Genomic DNA, 17,920 nt, shown 5'->3' with positions numbered 1-17,920 from the left:
TGTCGAACATACCTATTACTTTTTTTTTATAGCTTTCTACTTCCTATTTATCATGTTTATTATTATACATTTATTATGTGTATTTTGAAAAGGAAAAATTAACGTTTCTTGCCTTTGAGCTCATTTATCGATTTCAATAAAGTATACATATTCTATTTGGGGACGACCATTAATTTACGTAAGGTGTTCTAAGGGGGAGGGGATCTTTCCGATCTCATTTGAGGAGGGGGTGTTTCGTTCACCCACTTTATCTAATTTTAAATACTTTTAGCAGCAGTAATGGAGGGAATTTTTTAAGGGATTTTATGACCTGGTAACTAAGACCCTTACGTCAAGTCTTATTTTAATTAATGTTCAAACTTTTTTTTATATGAAAATTGATATTATGAAATGAAATGAAATATAATCTCAGTAAAATGGTGGTCATTTACCGAGATTTTTCAGTGGACTTTTTGGAGGATCCCGAGAAGTTACGTTCAGCGGCTTTGCTTCATTTTCCCACATTTGTGCACTTTCACAGATACTAAACAGTTAATAAACTATGGTTATTATACACTGAAATCTGAAGAAACGCTAAATAGACAAAATAAAACATCACAAAATTTCACTCGCGTTCCCGCCAATAAGTTAGTAATGGAGGGAAAAGTACAATGTATTTAGAACAAACTCAACAAAGGGGGTCTTAAATAGCAAAATCACAATATGTACCTTCGCAAAAAGTCGCAGAATATCTACATGCGTGCGGCCCATCCTGCACGTAGATACTGTGGAAATGTGCAAATTGCAACCCTCGCGGATTGTCACAAGACGAGCTATTGTGCTTTTGTGTGCAAGCGACAACGGCTTAGAATGGCTAATTCAGAGCCAACTTGAAGGAACAGAAAATTTTACTGAAAATCACATGGATATGTTGATTCAAGTACGTAGTCACTCTTGAGGCCGTTCACGAGTCTATTGACTGAATTAGAATAAATCTTTTCTAAATTTTTGTTTATTATTTAATTTTAATGATGGTAATTTTAAATTACTGTAATATTCACAAATACTAGTCTTTGCTAGTCTTCATTAAACGTAATAGAACAAGTTGTGTTTTTGTATTTTTTTTCTCAATAATCCAACACAGCTAAAACATACATTTTTAAGAATCTCGCGTGAGATTAAGGCAGGGTGTGAGAGTTGAGGAAAATCTTACGAAATCTCACAAAGAGGGGTCGAGGTTTGAAAAATTCGCAAAAAAGCCTCACTTACATAATTAATGGAAGCCCCTTTTAATATCTATCTATTTAAGCCAATTATGTTTTTATATATACATACATACATGTAGTAACTGGTTGATGTGATAGAACATTGTGGTCGATGGTAGAATTGTAAACAGGAACACAACAATAGAATCACAGAAAATCGAAGTCATTCTGCACAACCAAGAGATGATATATGATGATTTATAGAATCTAATAAGTATAACTGTTATTTGAAGACAGTACCCCACGCGAACACGAAGTTGCGTTTAGCATAAGACTGTTCAGTTGTAAAGCACTATTTTGCTGTATGGAAGACTCTTACTGATTTTACTCTCTTTTACTCTTTTGGAAATAGGGCACCAAGACGAAAAGTCTTCTTCGCAACGAACGCGCTAACCTGGCAACAATTGATTGAATTGGATTCAATTCAATTGGTCCACTCAGAGACCCATACCGTATGTTCTACAGGGAGTGCTCTGAGGATTTGATTTCTTATTTTTTTAGCAATACTTGCCATCAGAATGATATTGATATGTGAGATGACAATAATAATAATCTAGAGAAGTCTGATCCTTGTGAAACGCCAGCTTTCGTTGTCACGGCACTGGAGCAACTAACGCCAATGATTGATGCCCCATCCACATACACCAGTTAACTTTAATAGATGTATATTCTTATAATTATATAATGTGATCATTCTTTACTCCTTTTGAATTTTGCACAGACTTTTCATCTATACATACATATAAATAAAATTGGAGTAACTGTAATATTGAAATAACCGCTTTTTACTACATGCATATGAATATACCTAGTCTTGCCATAAATACTGAGACAAAGGAAAAAAAATTCTATTGCAAATAACATTTATTACTTTTACAGTGTGTTAGTTTAATACATAAATATAAAACAATTTAAAGTATAAAAAGCTTATTCGAAGTGGTCTCCATTGGTTGAAATACAGTCCTTTAAACGTTGAGGCCAGTTATCAATAGAAGCACGCACTCTTTCCATGGGAAAAATTTTCACTGCCAATCGTACGGATTGTTTTAGGGACTCCAAATTATCATGGCGTTTAGAGCAAGCCGTACTCTCTAAAACTGACCATAAATCTTAATCCAGCGGATTAAGATCGGGACTAGACGACGGCCAGTCTTCAGCTCTGATGAAGTCCGAAACGTTCGTTTCCAACCAAGACTGCGTAGACCGAGCTTTATGACCTGGCGCCGAGTCTTGCTGGAACGACCATTCTTGATTATTGAACATGGTGTTATTAAGGGGCTTAACTACCTTCTCAAGAATGGTATCTTGATACACTTGTGCCGATGTTTTGATACCTTTTTCATAAAAGTATGGCTCAATCACTCCTTCATAGCTAATACCCCACCAAACCATCACTGATGTCGGATAGTGCCCACGTTGCACTCTGTCAACTAATTGGGAAGCTTCCTTAAAGCTTTGAGCATAAATACGGTCATTTTGTTTGTTAAAATGTTGCTCAATTGTAAAAAATGTCTCATCCGTAAACAACATTTTTCTATGACCTCCCTTTGCTTACGGCTTCAGTAGTTGTTTCGATTTTATCACCCTATTCTCTTTTAAATTATCTGTTAAGAAATGACCAGTACGTCTCATATAGGACTTTTTGGCGGTAACGCGAGGAGTGAAGTTGTGTGATTTGTTTTATTTTGTCTATTTAGTGTTTCTTCAGGTTTAAATGTGTAATAATGGTGGTTTATTAACTGTTTAATATCTGTGAAAGTGCACAAATGTGGGAAAATGAAACAAAGCTGCTGGACGTAACTTCTCGGGTTCCTCCAAAAAGTCCACTGAAAAAATCTCAGTAAATGACCACCATTTTACTGCGATTATATTTCATCTCATATCATCTCATTTCATTAAATTTCATCCCAGTTGATTAATGTCTCAAATTAATCATCTTCATTTCATTTCACTCCATATTATCATTTTTCATAACATTAAGAATATAAAGTAAAATAAGACATGACTTAAAGGTCTTAGTTACCAGGTTATAAAATCTCTTAAAAAGGTCTCTTTTAGGCTGCAAGTCCTAAGTCATCTTTTAAAATACGCGACATGGTTCTAGGTGCTATCTTCATCTCCCGAGATAAAATCTTTTGCTTTCGGACAGGATTTCTTCGAATTATTTCCCATACTGCTTTGACCACCTTTTTCGTACGAGCACTACATGGACGGCCAGATCTTTTTCTGTCACAAACAGAGGAGGTCTCATTGCACCTATTAATAGCCCGATACACAAACATTTTACTAATACCAAGCGTACAGAGAGTTTTAAAAATTGCATTTGGCTCCATACCTACTTTGTGTAATGCAATCACAGCGATTCGGTTCTCTTTATCACCCCACTCCTAATATCGCAAAATATTGTACAAAGTATTGGCGCCAAAATGAGAAAACTCAATGAGCTGAGAAAACTCAAATATAAAAATGACAGATTCCAAATTCAAATGTAATATTTTGTTTATTTTTAATTGTAACAATATTTATGGCCAGAGCATATACGGTACATACACCAAAATAACATTTTTACCATTTTTGTCGGTCTGTCTGTTTGTTCCATAGACCTATATAGTAGGTTTCCTACTTCAGTGGTTTGTTCCGGCTAATCTCTGGAACGGCTGTAGGTACCGATTTTGACAGGACTCACTGACAGGTAGGTGATGATATAGGAATAACTTTGGCAACTTTTTCTAGACCAGCTTCGCTCCGCGGACACCCGAGGTACCACAATAACCGCGGGTAACATCGCGGTCATAGATTATACACTTAATTTAATAGAGAATCGCGGTACTCAACTATCAATTAAAAAAAATAATGTTTCCGAAGCGAAGCGAGGGCGGGTCGCTAGTAAATAAATAAAACTTCATTTAATTTAAATGAATCTATTATTATTACTATTAATATTACTACGATGGTATTATTTAAAGTTTTCATAAGTCTTTGATGTTTTTTAAAGGCAGTATTATGGTTCAATGTTGTTCTTATTTTATTCATTACTTAATCCCATGTTGTTTCAAATATATTAATTATAGTATTTTGAAGTTGGGAGTACTACTTTATGACAAATGTTTAAATTTACAAGTAATGAGTTGTCACTTCACATGTGAAAGAACTTGCTTTGTTGGTTGAAGTATTTTTTTGATAAATTAAATAGAGGCCGTAATAGTACTATGTACACTATTGTTAGAAGATGATAAAAATGTCAATATTCCATTAAACAGGTTGATTAAGAAAGACTAACTACAACTTGTGGCAATATATAATCGTATACTAACTCAATTTAAAAGAAAATTATATTTATGGCTAATAGACAAGGCTTATTATAGTGTGCAAGAATTTTTAAATGATAAGTGTTGTACATAATAAAATATTAGAATAAGAAGTGATAGAATGTAAAAATTAGATAGATTTAGTAAATTTTGTGTTATAATTAATATAAAAATAAATTAAATTTTCGCATGCCTAAACAGGCGAAATATATGAAGCTATGTCCTATATCTTGTAAACTATATTTCTGGCGAATAAAGATTTTCTTTCTTTCTTTCTTTCTATATTCTAAATTATATATGATTGTTCTAAATATTTGCTCATTCAAGTAAATAAGCAGCTGTATAATCTGGATCTCGAGATTGAATGAACAAGTATATAAAATCATATACAAAGAACATTAGAATATTCAGAAGCATATTAATTATCTTAAAGAGTTGCAGCAGCTAAGTACAATACAGAATTACTTTTTTATAGACATAGAATCTGAAGTAATATAAAAAAACTACCTAAATTTTTATACCTGAAATAGAAAACATTTTAGTTGTCAATACAAATTCATCTACATGCATGTTGTGTAATATTATAAGAATTAATTATTATTTTTTATTTTGTAATGAAAAAGTTATGATCATTTGAATGTTTAGCTTATGTGGCTATCAAAACAGGCAAAGGGAATGTTTGTGATCTCAATGGTGATTTTAATACATATTTTAGAGATTACGGCATGCCTTTGTAAGGTTTTAATATTTAAACAACATAGCTGATGCAGTGTTCAGTCATTAAATGCACAAGAAGTAAATCTTACCAACCAAAGTACAAAAATTTTGATAGTTGTGTTATTCAACTGTACTGAATATTTCATTATCAGACAGGCCAATAAACATATCAACTTTCACATAATAATAAGTACAAGATCAAACCATAAAACTTTCATTTAATAATTAACATCATAGTTAGTAGATTTTATAAACAAGTTCCACCATTTTCCCATGAATCCAATATCAACAATACGGGAGGGGAAACTGAAATATGTTGGTTTCGTGTAGGTACAATGGGCCCTGTATAGGTCACAGGAATTGCTTAATTCTGAGGTATACATAACAGATAAAATTCCCAAGCTTCTATAATGAATAACTTCTTGATTGTAACAGGTGTCTAAAAATCGCAAGTGTTCGACCGCCTTTGGATTTAAACATTCTTCACTTACTAGTCCGACTTCATTATTTATAATTTTCAAGTTGTCTTTAAAATCGCATTCTGTTGGATTATTTCTTGATAATACATAAAAGGTTATGATGCCAGTTGTCCACTTCATGGCTTTCATTGGATCATCTTGTATATCACTCCTTAAATCTTGCAACATTTGTCGATAATCAATAAATAAGTTCTTCCAGTAATCAGCCCATTTTTCAATAATTGTTCCTTTAAATTTTTCTGGGAATTTCACTTTGGTGCTTATATTTTGAACCGTTCCCGACACTTTATAAATACTTCGTAACATTTTTGTGGTCTTTATTTATTACGAAGAAATACCAAATGTCATCCAACACATTTTATTTTATTTTATGTAAGTACCTATGTAGTGCTCAATTTATTTTAGTTTTAATAATTTCAGTTCGGTGACATTTTTCATGACTAGTGATGTGCATTGCATTCTAAAAATTTAGGCCTGTTATTTATGGTCACAACAATTACTTTAGTCTGAGCCTTTTTGCCGGTAATGCGGTGAGCGAAGTGTGACTTGCATTATTTTGTTAATTTAGTGGTTCTTCAATAATTATATAATTGTTGAATTAGGTCTGAGAGGAAAGTCTGATTTTATTTTTTCATGGCAAATCGATGATACGAACAGCCCAATTAACAGCATATACAAAGAGTATGCTCCCTTTTTTTTTTGCCTACCTATGCTGATAGCCTTGAGAGGCTATTTCAGCTTCACCCTAACGTGTGTAGGTGAGCTCACGGGGCTCAAACCGGAGTGTTGCTAACACTGACCCTAGCAAGAGTAGTGCTTCGCAGAATCTACCACCGGATCGGAAACGCGACCCACTGAGAACATCCGGCGAGAAACTCAGTGGGCTGTGTCTATGGGTTAATTCGCTCGTCGAGCCCTTCGTCGCAAGTGACGGGTTCGACGAAGACGGTGATCGGTGGAGTATGCTACCATATCCCATGAATAACACCAATTCTAGAGCCACAGCTAAATCACCTGGTGGTAGGACCTATACTGGTGGTAGGATCTCTTGTGAGTCCGCGCGGTTAGGTACCACCACCCTGCTTATTTCTGCCGTGAAACAGGAATGCGTTTCGGTTTGAAGGGTGGGGCAGCCGAGGTTATATTTAATCTTTCTCTATGGGCAGCCGTTGTAACTATACCAGGGACCTTCGAACATGATCTCAAGGTGAAAGGCGCATTTACGTTGTAGATGTCTATGGGCTCCAGTAACCACTTAACACCATGTGTGCTGTGAGCTCGTCCATCCATCTAAACAATAAAAAAAATCACTGTCTTTTATTTAATATTTTTTATAGATTTCCTTTGAAAAGGCTGTTATATTTATTGATAACGGGATACTACGGCGGGAAGTAAATTTCAGAGTTGGAACTTTCACCATTATTAATTGGGTAATATAACCCCTGGGAACGAACGGTTCGTTTTTGAGGGTTTTTTCAATAAGATAAGCTCTACGATTACAATGATAACTGGAGAAAAAGATACTTTATCAAATAATTTCTCAAAGCTCTAGTACTAAAATCATTAGTTAACTTCAACAGAAACTTTATTAAATTGTTTTTCATGTCAAATATCTTTGATCTAATTTCTGATACTAAAATTGTCAGTTTTTATTTATTTATCAGGTGACATTGATTGTGCTGCAACCAACATTTTACCTTACATACTAAATAAACCAAACACCATATCTAATATTTAGAAAACAAAACTTAAACGTATAACACAAGCCAGGTTCATCAATATAAGGGTCCAGTTTGTTGTCAAGTGTAATCGAATATTATCCTTTTCTACTCGGCATATACCCGCCGACACCTTTCGCATCTCGTTTCATACGTGAATTAAACTCGAACCAGTTAGGCATTTGTGGTGGTGGAGGTGGTGATGGCATTTTTGGCATTTGTCTAACAACCTGGAATTAGTCAATTATAGTTTTAAATCTACAAAAACTAGTAAGGAAAATATCTTAAGTAGCTACTTCTAGACGAATTTATATGCATTTTAATAAGTAGTTGATTTATGATCAAATTAATAAAAATAAGAACTATATTTTACACAGTCATAATAGAAACATTGCTTCGAATTTTATCAAACCCTAATAGTTCAAAATAAATACATACCCTCCCTAAGGTATGCGAATAGTCACTGAAAATTTCTGCTTCAGGTGGTTGAGGGGGAGCTGGCGGGTCCTGAGCGTAACTATAATTTAGTAAGTAAGCAGTAAAAAGGACCAAAATAATGGAACGCTTCATCTTCTTACAGCTTTGAAAATAGATTACCGTCTAATGGACACGGTTCAACTATATAACACGAATCGTTGGCTTGATAAACAATAAAACTACTTCCTGTGCGATTGTTTGCGATAGATCAGATAAAAAGAAACAAGACGTTAACTACCACGATAACATCTTAAACATGTCTCTTGCGTGCTAAAAAGCATAATTATTCTATATATCAATTATTGAAGTTGGCTGTCAGAGCTAGATATATAAATGTAACATGTTAAAAATATGGAAGTTTTGAAAATAAGAGACGGGTTTTCCACACAAGATTTCCACACACGGTATTATATGTATGTCTGCTTAGAAATAGATTCTTAGTTAACAAATATAGTATAATAATATCAATGTCTGCGAAACCGATGGGACCATCTGAAAAATAATCCGTAAAGGATTTCAGGCGTTTCCGCTATATATGTTCCGCGTAACAGAGTCTGCGGAGTGTATGGAGCATCCAATCATTTAAAATGTTCCACGGTAGGTAATCATTGATTGTAGTACGCGGCTCCAAATCGGTGTAAAGCCTCCAGTTTAAGTCGCGTCCCAGTTATGTGTCAGAACACATAGCTGCTTCGTGGTAAATACACCAAAGTCTAAAATGTAGAACGCAGCTGAGGCTACTTTCTTCAAACATACAACTGTTATTTCGACCTCATGTCTCATGGAGTGTGAAGACATTCACGCTGTGATGTCCTATGGGTTCCAGTAACCACCTTAACTTTGAGTTATTTCACACATCAAAGGTGAATAATAAAACAAAATAAATAAGGTGTTGTTGAAAAAACTGAAAATTGTTTCAAACTGTAAGAATACGATTTTGAAGGGTAATTTCTGAGAGTGTCTTGTTCAGTTACGTGTCGCTTTTATCTATACTTCTATACTTAATATTATAAAGAGGAAAGATTTGTTTGTTTGTATTGAATAGGCTCCGAAACTACTGAACCAATTTGAAAAATTCTTTCACTTTTTGGAAGCTACACTATTCTCGAGTGACATAGGCATAATCTTTTTTGAAAAAATTAGGGATCCTTACTAAAACTGTAATAATATAACCCAAGGTGTAAAAAATTACCTAAAATATTCTTTACATCGCGTGCCTGCGAAAACTATTCATTATGGAATAAAATAATGTACTACGACTTTGTAGAACACATTATTATTTACAAAAAATGTCGCGACAGCATATGTTTAACTATTATAATTAAGCCGCAAAAGGTGTTCTTTTATTTAAAAAAATAAAACAATGTCAAATATAGCGGGCTGCTAGTGTAGAATAAAGTAGGTAAAGCGACTAAATATGTTTTAAAGTATGTACCAGGTTAACATCAATAATTATTTTTGAATTCGTTCTTCCATTCAGTGCCAACCGCTTAAAACTAAATTCAATAGTAATACAAAAATTTCAGACATCCCGACGTGAATACCACCACCCACCATAAGTCTTGAGGGCTATGTCTCAACTGAATTGGAACTACCTACGCAAATTATAATTCTTCACGGGTTTTATTTTATTTTTTCATCGACTTGCATTTCTTTGTAAATTATTGTACATAATATTTAAAGGAATACAAATTTTTTACTTGACTCGATTTCACTAAAACACAATTCTTACTTTTATTGAATTTCGCAATTCACTTCTTTTAAATTGATGTACCTAACTATAATTATGTTAACATTAGAGATTTACATCCTTATTCGAAAATATTTTTTTTCGCTTTTGTTAGTATTCTGAATTCTGATTGTTGTTCCCAACACTAGTTGATGCACACATTTATTTTTTCGAACTTTTAGACTTTTAGCAGTTTAGCAGTCTTCATAAATTTTATGAATGTACAGGTGGTGTTCGCGAGCATAAAAAAATGAATTTAAACTAGAATAATTATGGAGGTTTTCGCCGATGCAGGCTATAGGAAGAGCGTTTTCGACGAAAACATTTAATTATATTTGAAAAAGGATTAGTAGCACACGCTTACAAATTATTTTATTATAAAATAATACACTCACTAAAAAATTATAACGGTACAATTAATAAAGTAACACAGAAATAGTAAAATAATAAAATAGAGAAAAGGTGCAATGAGTGAAACAAGAAAAAGAAAGACAAAAAACATTCCAAATAACAGTATTAGTGATAAAGATAAAACCAAAGAAGGTGAAACCAAGACAGTGTAAGTTTTTTCTCTCAAAAACAAAAGTATTATTTTTCATAGAAATGTAAAATATGTCAAGAGATGACAGAAAATTTCAGTTCATGGAATGAAAATGGATGCCAAGATTGTTTTATGATTAAATATATTTCCTTTCACCAACGAAAAAAATAAATAAATAAATGGAGAGTTCAAAATAATAAAAATTAATTTCAATTTGAAGGTTTTTGTTCATCAGAATGTACCTTCATTATGTTAATAGTGGTTAAAGTACCAAAAGTATTTCTTTTTGCCAAATGCAATTAACACTATTGATTAAAAGTGCCTGCACTCCTGATGTTGTCCACTGTGTACTTGCATAGAAGCAAACCACTCATTCTTTAGCAAACAAGCTTAATGTATTGCAGTAGCTAAACAGTCTTCTAAAGCATTCAGTATGCTGTATTATTTGTGAATAGTCTATTCCGAGACTACAGAATCTTAAAATGAAATGATTCTGATAGCTTTTGACACTGAAGAAAACTTAGAGCTATCACTATATAATGCGATTAATAGGAAATTCTTCACATATCAATAGCTCTTGAAAATTTATTAACCCTTTATAATAAAGAGGTGACTCTTGCTAATCAAAATAAGCGGTGACCATCACCAATCAAGTGCAAAGGCTCAATAAATTTTTGAGAGTATACATTCCATGATTTCTTTTGTGCATTTTTAATATCCCTAAAATTAACAGTCAGGTATGGCTTTAAGTTGTGAATGCAGTAGGCAGTGCATTCACAACTTTAAGTTGTGAATGCACTGCCTACCCTATGCGTTTATTTCAATGTATCTAAAAGATTTGACAACTATAGCCATAGTATATTCAGGCAGACCACGGGATTAAAGATCTAAAACTGGACTCATTTGTGAATAAAACTTCATTCAAAGTTTCATCATAGCCATTATTGTGTTGGTGACCAAAATTAACCTGAACTTCAAGGCAAAGAACTCTAGCAGACAACTATAAATTATTTCAGGTCAAATACAGTTTTTCACTGGTGGTAGGACCTCTTATGAGTCCGTACGGGTAGGTACCACCATCCCGCCTATTTCTGCCGTGAAGCAGTAATGCGTTTCGGCTTGAAGGGTGGGGCAACCGTTGTAACTATACTGAGACCTTAGAACTTGTATCTCAAAGTGGGTGGCGCATTTGCGTTGTAGATGTCTATGAGCTTCAGTAACCACTTAACACCAGGTAGGCTGTGAGCTCGTCCACCCACCTAAGCAATAAAAAAATATTATTTATTTCTCTGCACACAGAGTCTTTGTCAACTGTCTGCTTTTACCTTCTTTTTTTTTACCTCTTGACAACTTGGTGTAAGCCAGATTTAGATACAGATAATGTTTGGGCTATATGTTTGGAGACAAGTAATAGCCCTAGAAATTTACGTGGCATTCAAATATGGTTTTTTTTAAGTAAAAGATGGGAACAAAGCCTAAGTTTAAAATGGGAAGTTAACGAAATATTTCGCGTATGAAAGAACGTAAGAATAGACATAGTAGATAAAATCATTCCCAAATTATTATTTTTCTAAGGGGATTAAGGAGAAGAAACATTTTTTTAAGTCTTTTAAATGTGTCCAGGAGTGTGGTTCTCGCCTTTGATTGTCTGATACCAAAAAAATCATCTTAATAATTCGACGGGTGAAAGGCTATTTGGTTTAAGCGGCATTTCGTTTAATACGCGACATTTATCTTTGTAATTAAATTCCGGTCACCGTCCTCGTCGAACCCGTCGCTTGCGACGAAGGGCTCGACGAGCGAATTAACCCGCAGACACAGCACACTGAGTTTCTCGCCGGATCTTCTCAGTGGGTCGCATTTCCGATCCGGTGGTAGATTCTGCGAAGCACTGCTCTTGCTAGGGTCAGTGTTAGCAACTCCCCGGATTGAGCCCCGTGAGCTCACCTACAAACGTTAGGGTGAAGCTGAAATAGCCTCTAAAGGCTATCAGCATAGTTAAAAAAAAAGTAATTAAAGATCTGTTTTATTTTCAATTGGGTGTGTTTCTTCTTCTTCGTCGCTTTCTTCATTGCTGAAGGTCGTGTCCCTGAAACTTGACCGTTGCCTGTTCTGGGTGTGTTTAATTTAACTTCAATTAAGCTTACCCCATTCATAGCTGAAGAAGTTTGTTTATTATATTCACCATATTGTAAACTTTGAATAGCCTCCTGTAAAGTCGCAAAAATTTCGCTTAAACCAAATAACATTTCACCCCTTCGACACTGTACATCATAGTTACATTAGCTAAACTAAATCATAATAATTTTCAGATCCCCAAAAAGCAATATACCCCTAAGAGTACTCTCTCGTGCAGTAGTGATATTTTCACTTCTTATTATAGTTTATTTTACGTCAAACGATGGAGCTTTTAAGATATTTGCCAAACAAAATGAAGTAATATCTGGTAAGGGCCAGATAGTTGAATGTTCATCTGCGTATCTGAGGGAAATTGATAAATTCGAGGGATGTTTCCCGAAGCAGTGCAAGAGGTTCGTCACTGATAAAGTGATTACAGATAAAGAAGCCGACGAACTACTCATGATTGCAAAAAAGGGTCTAAAATATGGAGGTTCCTCTGGGGGAGCCTCTATTCTTGATCTGCACAGTGGGGCTTTGTCAATGGGACAACATTTCATCAATTTTTACAAAAGATCCGAGGGAAAAAATGTATTCACGGAAAAGGATTTTACAACTTACAAGGTAAGTTTTAAATTTTCGTGGTTATGTATATGTTGCATACACTACTTTTAAACGGGCATTCTAGATCGTCATCACGGCGCTTGACACAATGCCGAAATATAGGGAACTCATTTAATTAACGTATCAAGAACCAAGAACCCGTTAAATAAAGTGTGCATTATTACAGAGACTGATTTAAAATTATATAAGATTATTATCCCTTTTTTAAATATATATTTTTATATATGATACATAATATTATATGTGTATTATTATTTTTTATTTAACTTCCATTCCCAGCCTCTCAGGGGTTTAACTCGATACCTACTCGTTCACCCGCCCCCTATTGAACTTCGAAGGCATTCGAGCCAAAAGCCATCCAAAAAAGTACTTTATGAATTTCACAACCTGACAATTTAACTAAGAAATGTGAAAAAGAATGTTTTTTTTTTGCATTTTTAAATTTTCAATTTATTTTTTTGACTAATACTTATCCTTTTATTACATTACAGGTTGTCAAAGACAAAATAAAGTATTCTATAGGGCATTATTTCGGAGTTAACCCAGAAAAAATATATTTGACACATCCAACTTTTTTCTCAGAGATAACACCAAAGGAAGCTGTAACAGTTCATGATGAGTACTGGCATCCTCATGTGGATAAAGTAAGAGACTAAAATATTTTTTACTTTTGGCTGTATGTATCTAAAATGACACCACTCCGTCTCTTTTCTCGTGGGTGTTGTAAGAGGCGATAAGAGATTCACCAGAGAATGGATAGCAGCGTTCTCCGAGTTTTATACCAGCGCACTGCGATCGCAAACCGGCATTTACTGATGTATTATCTACCAAAAATGGTTTGTACCACCATCTTCTCTATTTCTGCCGAGAAGCAACCGGGCGTTCCAGTTGGTGATGTCTGGGACAACCGATACAATACAGTAGTCCTTTAGACCTCATGTCTTAAAATGGATCTCATGGAGCCCATAGACATCTACAACGTAAATGCGCCTCCCACCTTGAGATATAAGTTCTAAGATCTTAGTATAGTTACAACGGCTGCCCCATCCTTGAAACCAAAACCAAGGGTGGGGCCTTCAGACCGAAACACATTATTGCTTCACAACAGAAATAGGCAGGGGGGTGGGTACATACCCGCGCGGACTCACAAGAGGTCCTACCACCAGTAATTACGCAAATTATAATTTTTGCGGGTTTTTCATTTTTATTACACGATGTTATTTCTTCACCGTGGAAGTCAATCGCGAACATTCGTTGAGTACGTATTTCATTAGAAAAATTGGTACCCGCCTAAAATTCGAACATCGGCGCATCGCTCAACACGAATGCACCGGCTTAGACCACGACGATTTCAAAAGGGTAGAGTGGTGGTAACTATTAAACTCTATTCCAATTACGAAGTCTCAAGAGACAGATGTTATTATTATGTTAATGTGTGTGTGTGTGAATTAATTGTACAATGATTTAGATTGATTGTGTATTTTTAAATGATGTTTACGACCATGAACAAAAAATGGTTATTATTTCAAATTATTCGAAACGTGAAGAGTTAGGTACGTTCTAAGAAATGTCAAAGGGACCACCAATCAAATATATACCAAGAGTACACCTCTACGCTTATGTGTGCTTACAACGCTACATATCGAATAATTTGGTGTGAAACGTAACTAATGATTAATGTTAATCAATTAACGATAATATTAATCTTAAACGTTAACAAATACTGACAAATCTACGATAATTTTTCACTAATTCGCGATAAATATTGTTTGGAATGTTGAAAACGTCAAAATAGGTCGGTGTTTGGATTTGCTGAAATATCTTTCTACCTAGGTACATAAGAATGCCAGTACTTACCTATTTAGCTATAAGCAACTTTTAAACTTGTTAAGAAGATTGGGATAAATAATTAATCCGGTTTTACTCAAAAGATACAATTACAAATCGTAAGTGTTTGTATCTTGAAACTGTTCGGAAAAACAGGTATTTCAGCCTAAAAATGGTCGCATGGAAATTATTAGTGCCTTTGAAATGTCCAGTTTGAAGAGTTGAAAGCATAGATCCGGCTATCATATCTCTAATATCGGAGATATATTGGATGGATTGAGTTTCTTTTACAGAACCATCCCATTCATGAGAACTTACAAAACTTAAAAGATCACTCTTCAATCTTGTTATCTATTAAGAATATAACTTTTTTTTAATTACGTAGGGGTGAACGAGCTTACGACCTAGCTGGTGTTAAGTGGTTACCGAGCGTAGAGACATCACACCGTGAATATCGCCATGTACGTTTAAGATTGGGGTTCTATGTCTCAATTGTATAATATTTAACACGTTGACTGCCGTGGGGAGCATCGGTAACCGGCACTCGAGTTGGCGGCAGCTCCGTGGTGGCCAGTGACCGGCGATCCAACAAATAAAAGTACATACCTAATTAGAATAAATATGGATACTGATAAATTTTTTTAATAAATATAATCATTTTATAACTTTACTATTAAAATATACATATTAGCCAGTATCTATTGCGATGAGTCAGATTGAACCACATAAGACAACGAAAAACTGAATTAACGCAAACAGAATGATCTTTTACCACTTTTTAGTAGAATTCCACTTTTCTTAGTTGCTTTGAATTTTTTAGTAGCATCCCTTACAAAGTCGGCGCGATTCCGATCCGGAAGTAGATTCTGCGAAGCACTGCTCTTGCTAGGGCTAGCGTTAGAAATTTCTCAGGTTGAGCCCGTGAGCTCTCACCTACCCGTTAGGCCGTAGCTGGAATAGCTTCTTAGGCTACCAAGGAATAGGTAGGGATTTTTTTCTACCCAAATTACATTTTTGCGGGTTCGATTTTTATTAAACATATTTATTTATATTTATTTATTTATACTTTATGCACAAAACAAAACTTGTACACAGGCGGACTTAATGCCATGGGCATTCTCTTCCAGTCGACCATAGGGTGGTGCAGAGATAATGCATGGTAGGTGCATTGACAAAAAAAATAACAAACAACAACAACAAAACAAAAAAAAGAACAAACTCAAAACAAAAATCTTCCTTAAAATAATATCTCAGTATTATAGAATACATATACTACAATTCAATATACCTATGTATAAAATAGTAAAATACATACATACACATAATTACACACAATAACACATGAAAATACACAATTTAGTATTATAGTTAAGAATGGCTAAAAGTAAATATATATATATATATATAATATAATAATAATAATTGAAAAATGAAATAAACTAGTTTGGAGATGATTCTTCCAGTTTTTTGTGGATGTGTTCGCGAACTTTGAGTTTAAAAGTAAAGCGATTGCTGATCATCCTGATTTCTTTGGGAAGCGAATTCCATAATATTATGGACTGTACAAAGAAAGAAGAATGTAAAAAATCTGAGCGATGGATAGGACATTGTAAGAGACGATTATGTGAAGAACGTAGAATTTTGTCATGGCTTGCGTTCAAGTATTTAAAATGCGATTTTATTTAAAGTACGAACTTCATTAGAAAAACGGGTACCTATCGGCTGGATTTCAACACCAGCATAGTCACGTCGGCGTCACTTTAATGCGAGTATACAGAGCGCCTTTAGGCCACGACGATTTGTGTGCTTAGTGCGAGTTTTTTTATCGTTCTCGATAGCGTAAAAGTTAGCTCATATTTGTATGGAATACGATCGTTTGCCTACGTTTGCCGCTAGGGGCGCTGTTCAAACTGCATACAAAAATGAGGTAACTTTTACGCTATAGAGAACGTTAAAAAACTCTCATTAAGCACACTGATTTTATTTGAATTTATTTAATTTCTATTTTATTTTACAGGAAACCTACAAATCATTCCACTATACCACGCTTTTATACTTAACTGACTACAATATTGACTTTAAAGGTGGAAGGTTTGTGTTCATTGACGAAAAATATAACAGAACTATCGAACCCAGGAAAGGACGCGTCAGCATGTTCACTAGCGGCAAAGAAAATTTACACTATGTTGAAAAAGTAACCTCCGGGACTCGTTATGCCGTAACAATATCATTTACGTGTGACAAGCAATACGCTATTGGTGATCCCAATATACGCAAATTCAATAATGATTTATAAAAAATAAAAAGTTAATGGTAGCCAGTGTTTTATTTTTGTTTGCATTAAGCAAGTAGAAGAATCACGTGATGGTGCGTAGTTTACTTTCAGGAAATTAAAACCAGACAGACAACAATATGGCTACTCAACCTGAGACTACGCATTAGGAACATAAAGAGAACCTTAAATGTAAATAATACATTAACTAAATTAAAGTTATTCAGTTTCCTACTTGTATGCCTTTGTGTACCGTTCATCTGATTGAATTTACGGTGTAAATTCTTTTATTACTCAAATGTTAATTACGAGAGGTAGCTTCAATTACAGCATGCGATTCATAAGATTCTACTTGTTTGTTAACACGTTCTCGTAAGGCAAGTTTTTATACTAATTATTACAAATATGTTCAAATGTAGAAGTACTAGGTACTTATGTTTTGTTTTTAAACACACTGAAAACGAACGGAATAGAATAGAAGAAAGATTTAATTAGTAAAATGTAATAATTTGCACTTCTCTGCTCGCATTCCCGCCAAAGAGTGAGAAACTCCACATAACTTCATAAGATAGTAAAATCGATTTCTTTCAATGTTAGTCAGTGTGATAATGAAATAAATAGATTACAAATGAATTAGGAATGTAATTTTGCTATGGACTACAACGATCAACCAGGAGCTATTTGCTAGCTGTCAAAGCTAGTAGTAAATGTTAGAAGAACAGTTGTATGAAAACGTTGCAAATTTGAATAGAGTCATTTTGCTCCCCTGTTAAAATAAAAGAACACACCGAGTTAGTCGACAGGGAAGTCAAGCAGAGCTTTCCTGCCACCCTCGAACGCGTTATCTCCCATTACGAAGTCAAGGA

General features: G+C 34.4%; 2 protein-coding genes across 3 annotated transcripts; one reads left to right on the top strand and one right to left on the bottom strand.

Annotated features, from left to right (window-relative positions):
• Window positions 1-4,149: 4,149 nt before the first annotated feature.
• Window positions 4,150-8,094, bottom strand: LOC114243952 (mitochondrial import inner membrane translocase subunit Tim29). The gene is made up of 2 exons (XM_089736518.1): window positions 7,905-8,094; window positions 4,150-7,696 (listed from the first exon to the last, which is right to left on the bottom strand). Exon 2 carries the CDS (start codon window positions 6,052-6,054, stop codon window positions 5,488-5,490), a length of 567 nt encoding a protein of 188 aa, XP_089592644.1. The 5' UTR covers window positions 6,055-7,696; window positions 7,905-8,094; the 3' UTR covers window positions 4,150-5,487.
• Window positions 8,095-9,804: 1,710 nt separating this feature from the next.
• LOC114243946 (2-oxoglutarate and iron-dependent oxygenase domain-containing protein 3) lies at window positions 9,805-17,098 on the top strand. Of its 2 annotated transcripts, XM_028175607.2 has the most exons (4): window positions 9,805-10,231; window positions 12,526-12,955; window positions 13,447-13,599; window positions 16,800-17,098. In XM_028175607.2, the coding sequence occupies exons 1-4, from the start codon at window positions 10,140-10,142 to the stop codon at window positions 17,076-17,078; spliced, it is 954 nt and encodes a 317-aa protein (XP_028031408.2). In that variant the 5' UTR covers window positions 9,805-10,139; the 3' UTR covers window positions 17,079-17,098. The 2 variants fall into 2 exon arrangements, with proteins under 2 accessions (XP_028031408.2, XP_089592638.1); XM_089736512.1 differs by lacking the exon at window positions 13,447-13,599 and having other exon boundaries at window positions 9,863-10,231.
• The last annotated feature ends 822 nt before the right edge of the window (window positions 17,099-17,920 follow it).

Source organism: Bombyx mandarina, chromosome 21 (assembly GCF_030267445.1).
Source record: "Bombyx mandarina strain Sakado chromosome 21, ASM3026744v2".
Taxonomy (NCBI): Eukaryota; Metazoa; Arthropoda; class Insecta; order Lepidoptera; family Bombycidae; genus Bombyx; species Bombyx mandarina.
The sequence above is the reverse complement of the archived record's forward strand: the minus strand, read 5'-3'. Positions and strand labels throughout refer to the sequence as shown.

Bases quoted from the DNA above. Each gene is read 5' to 3' on its own strand.
- LOC114243946 (XM_028175607.2), top strand. From the start codon at position 10,140: ATGAGTGAAACAAGAAAAAGAAAGACAAAAAACATTCCAAATAACAGT. The intron at 10,232-12,525 runs GTAAGTTTTTTC...AATAATTTTCAG, and splicing joins GAAGGTGAAACCAAGACAGT to ATCCCCAAAAAGCAATATAC. The intron at 13,600-16,799 runs GTAAGAGACTAA...TTTATTTTACAG, and splicing joins GGCATCCTCATGTGGATAAA to GAAACCTACAAATCATTCCA.
- LOC114243952 (XM_089736518.1), bottom strand. From the start codon at position 6,054: ATGTTACGAAGTATTTATAAAGTGTCGGGAACGGTTCAAAATATAAGC.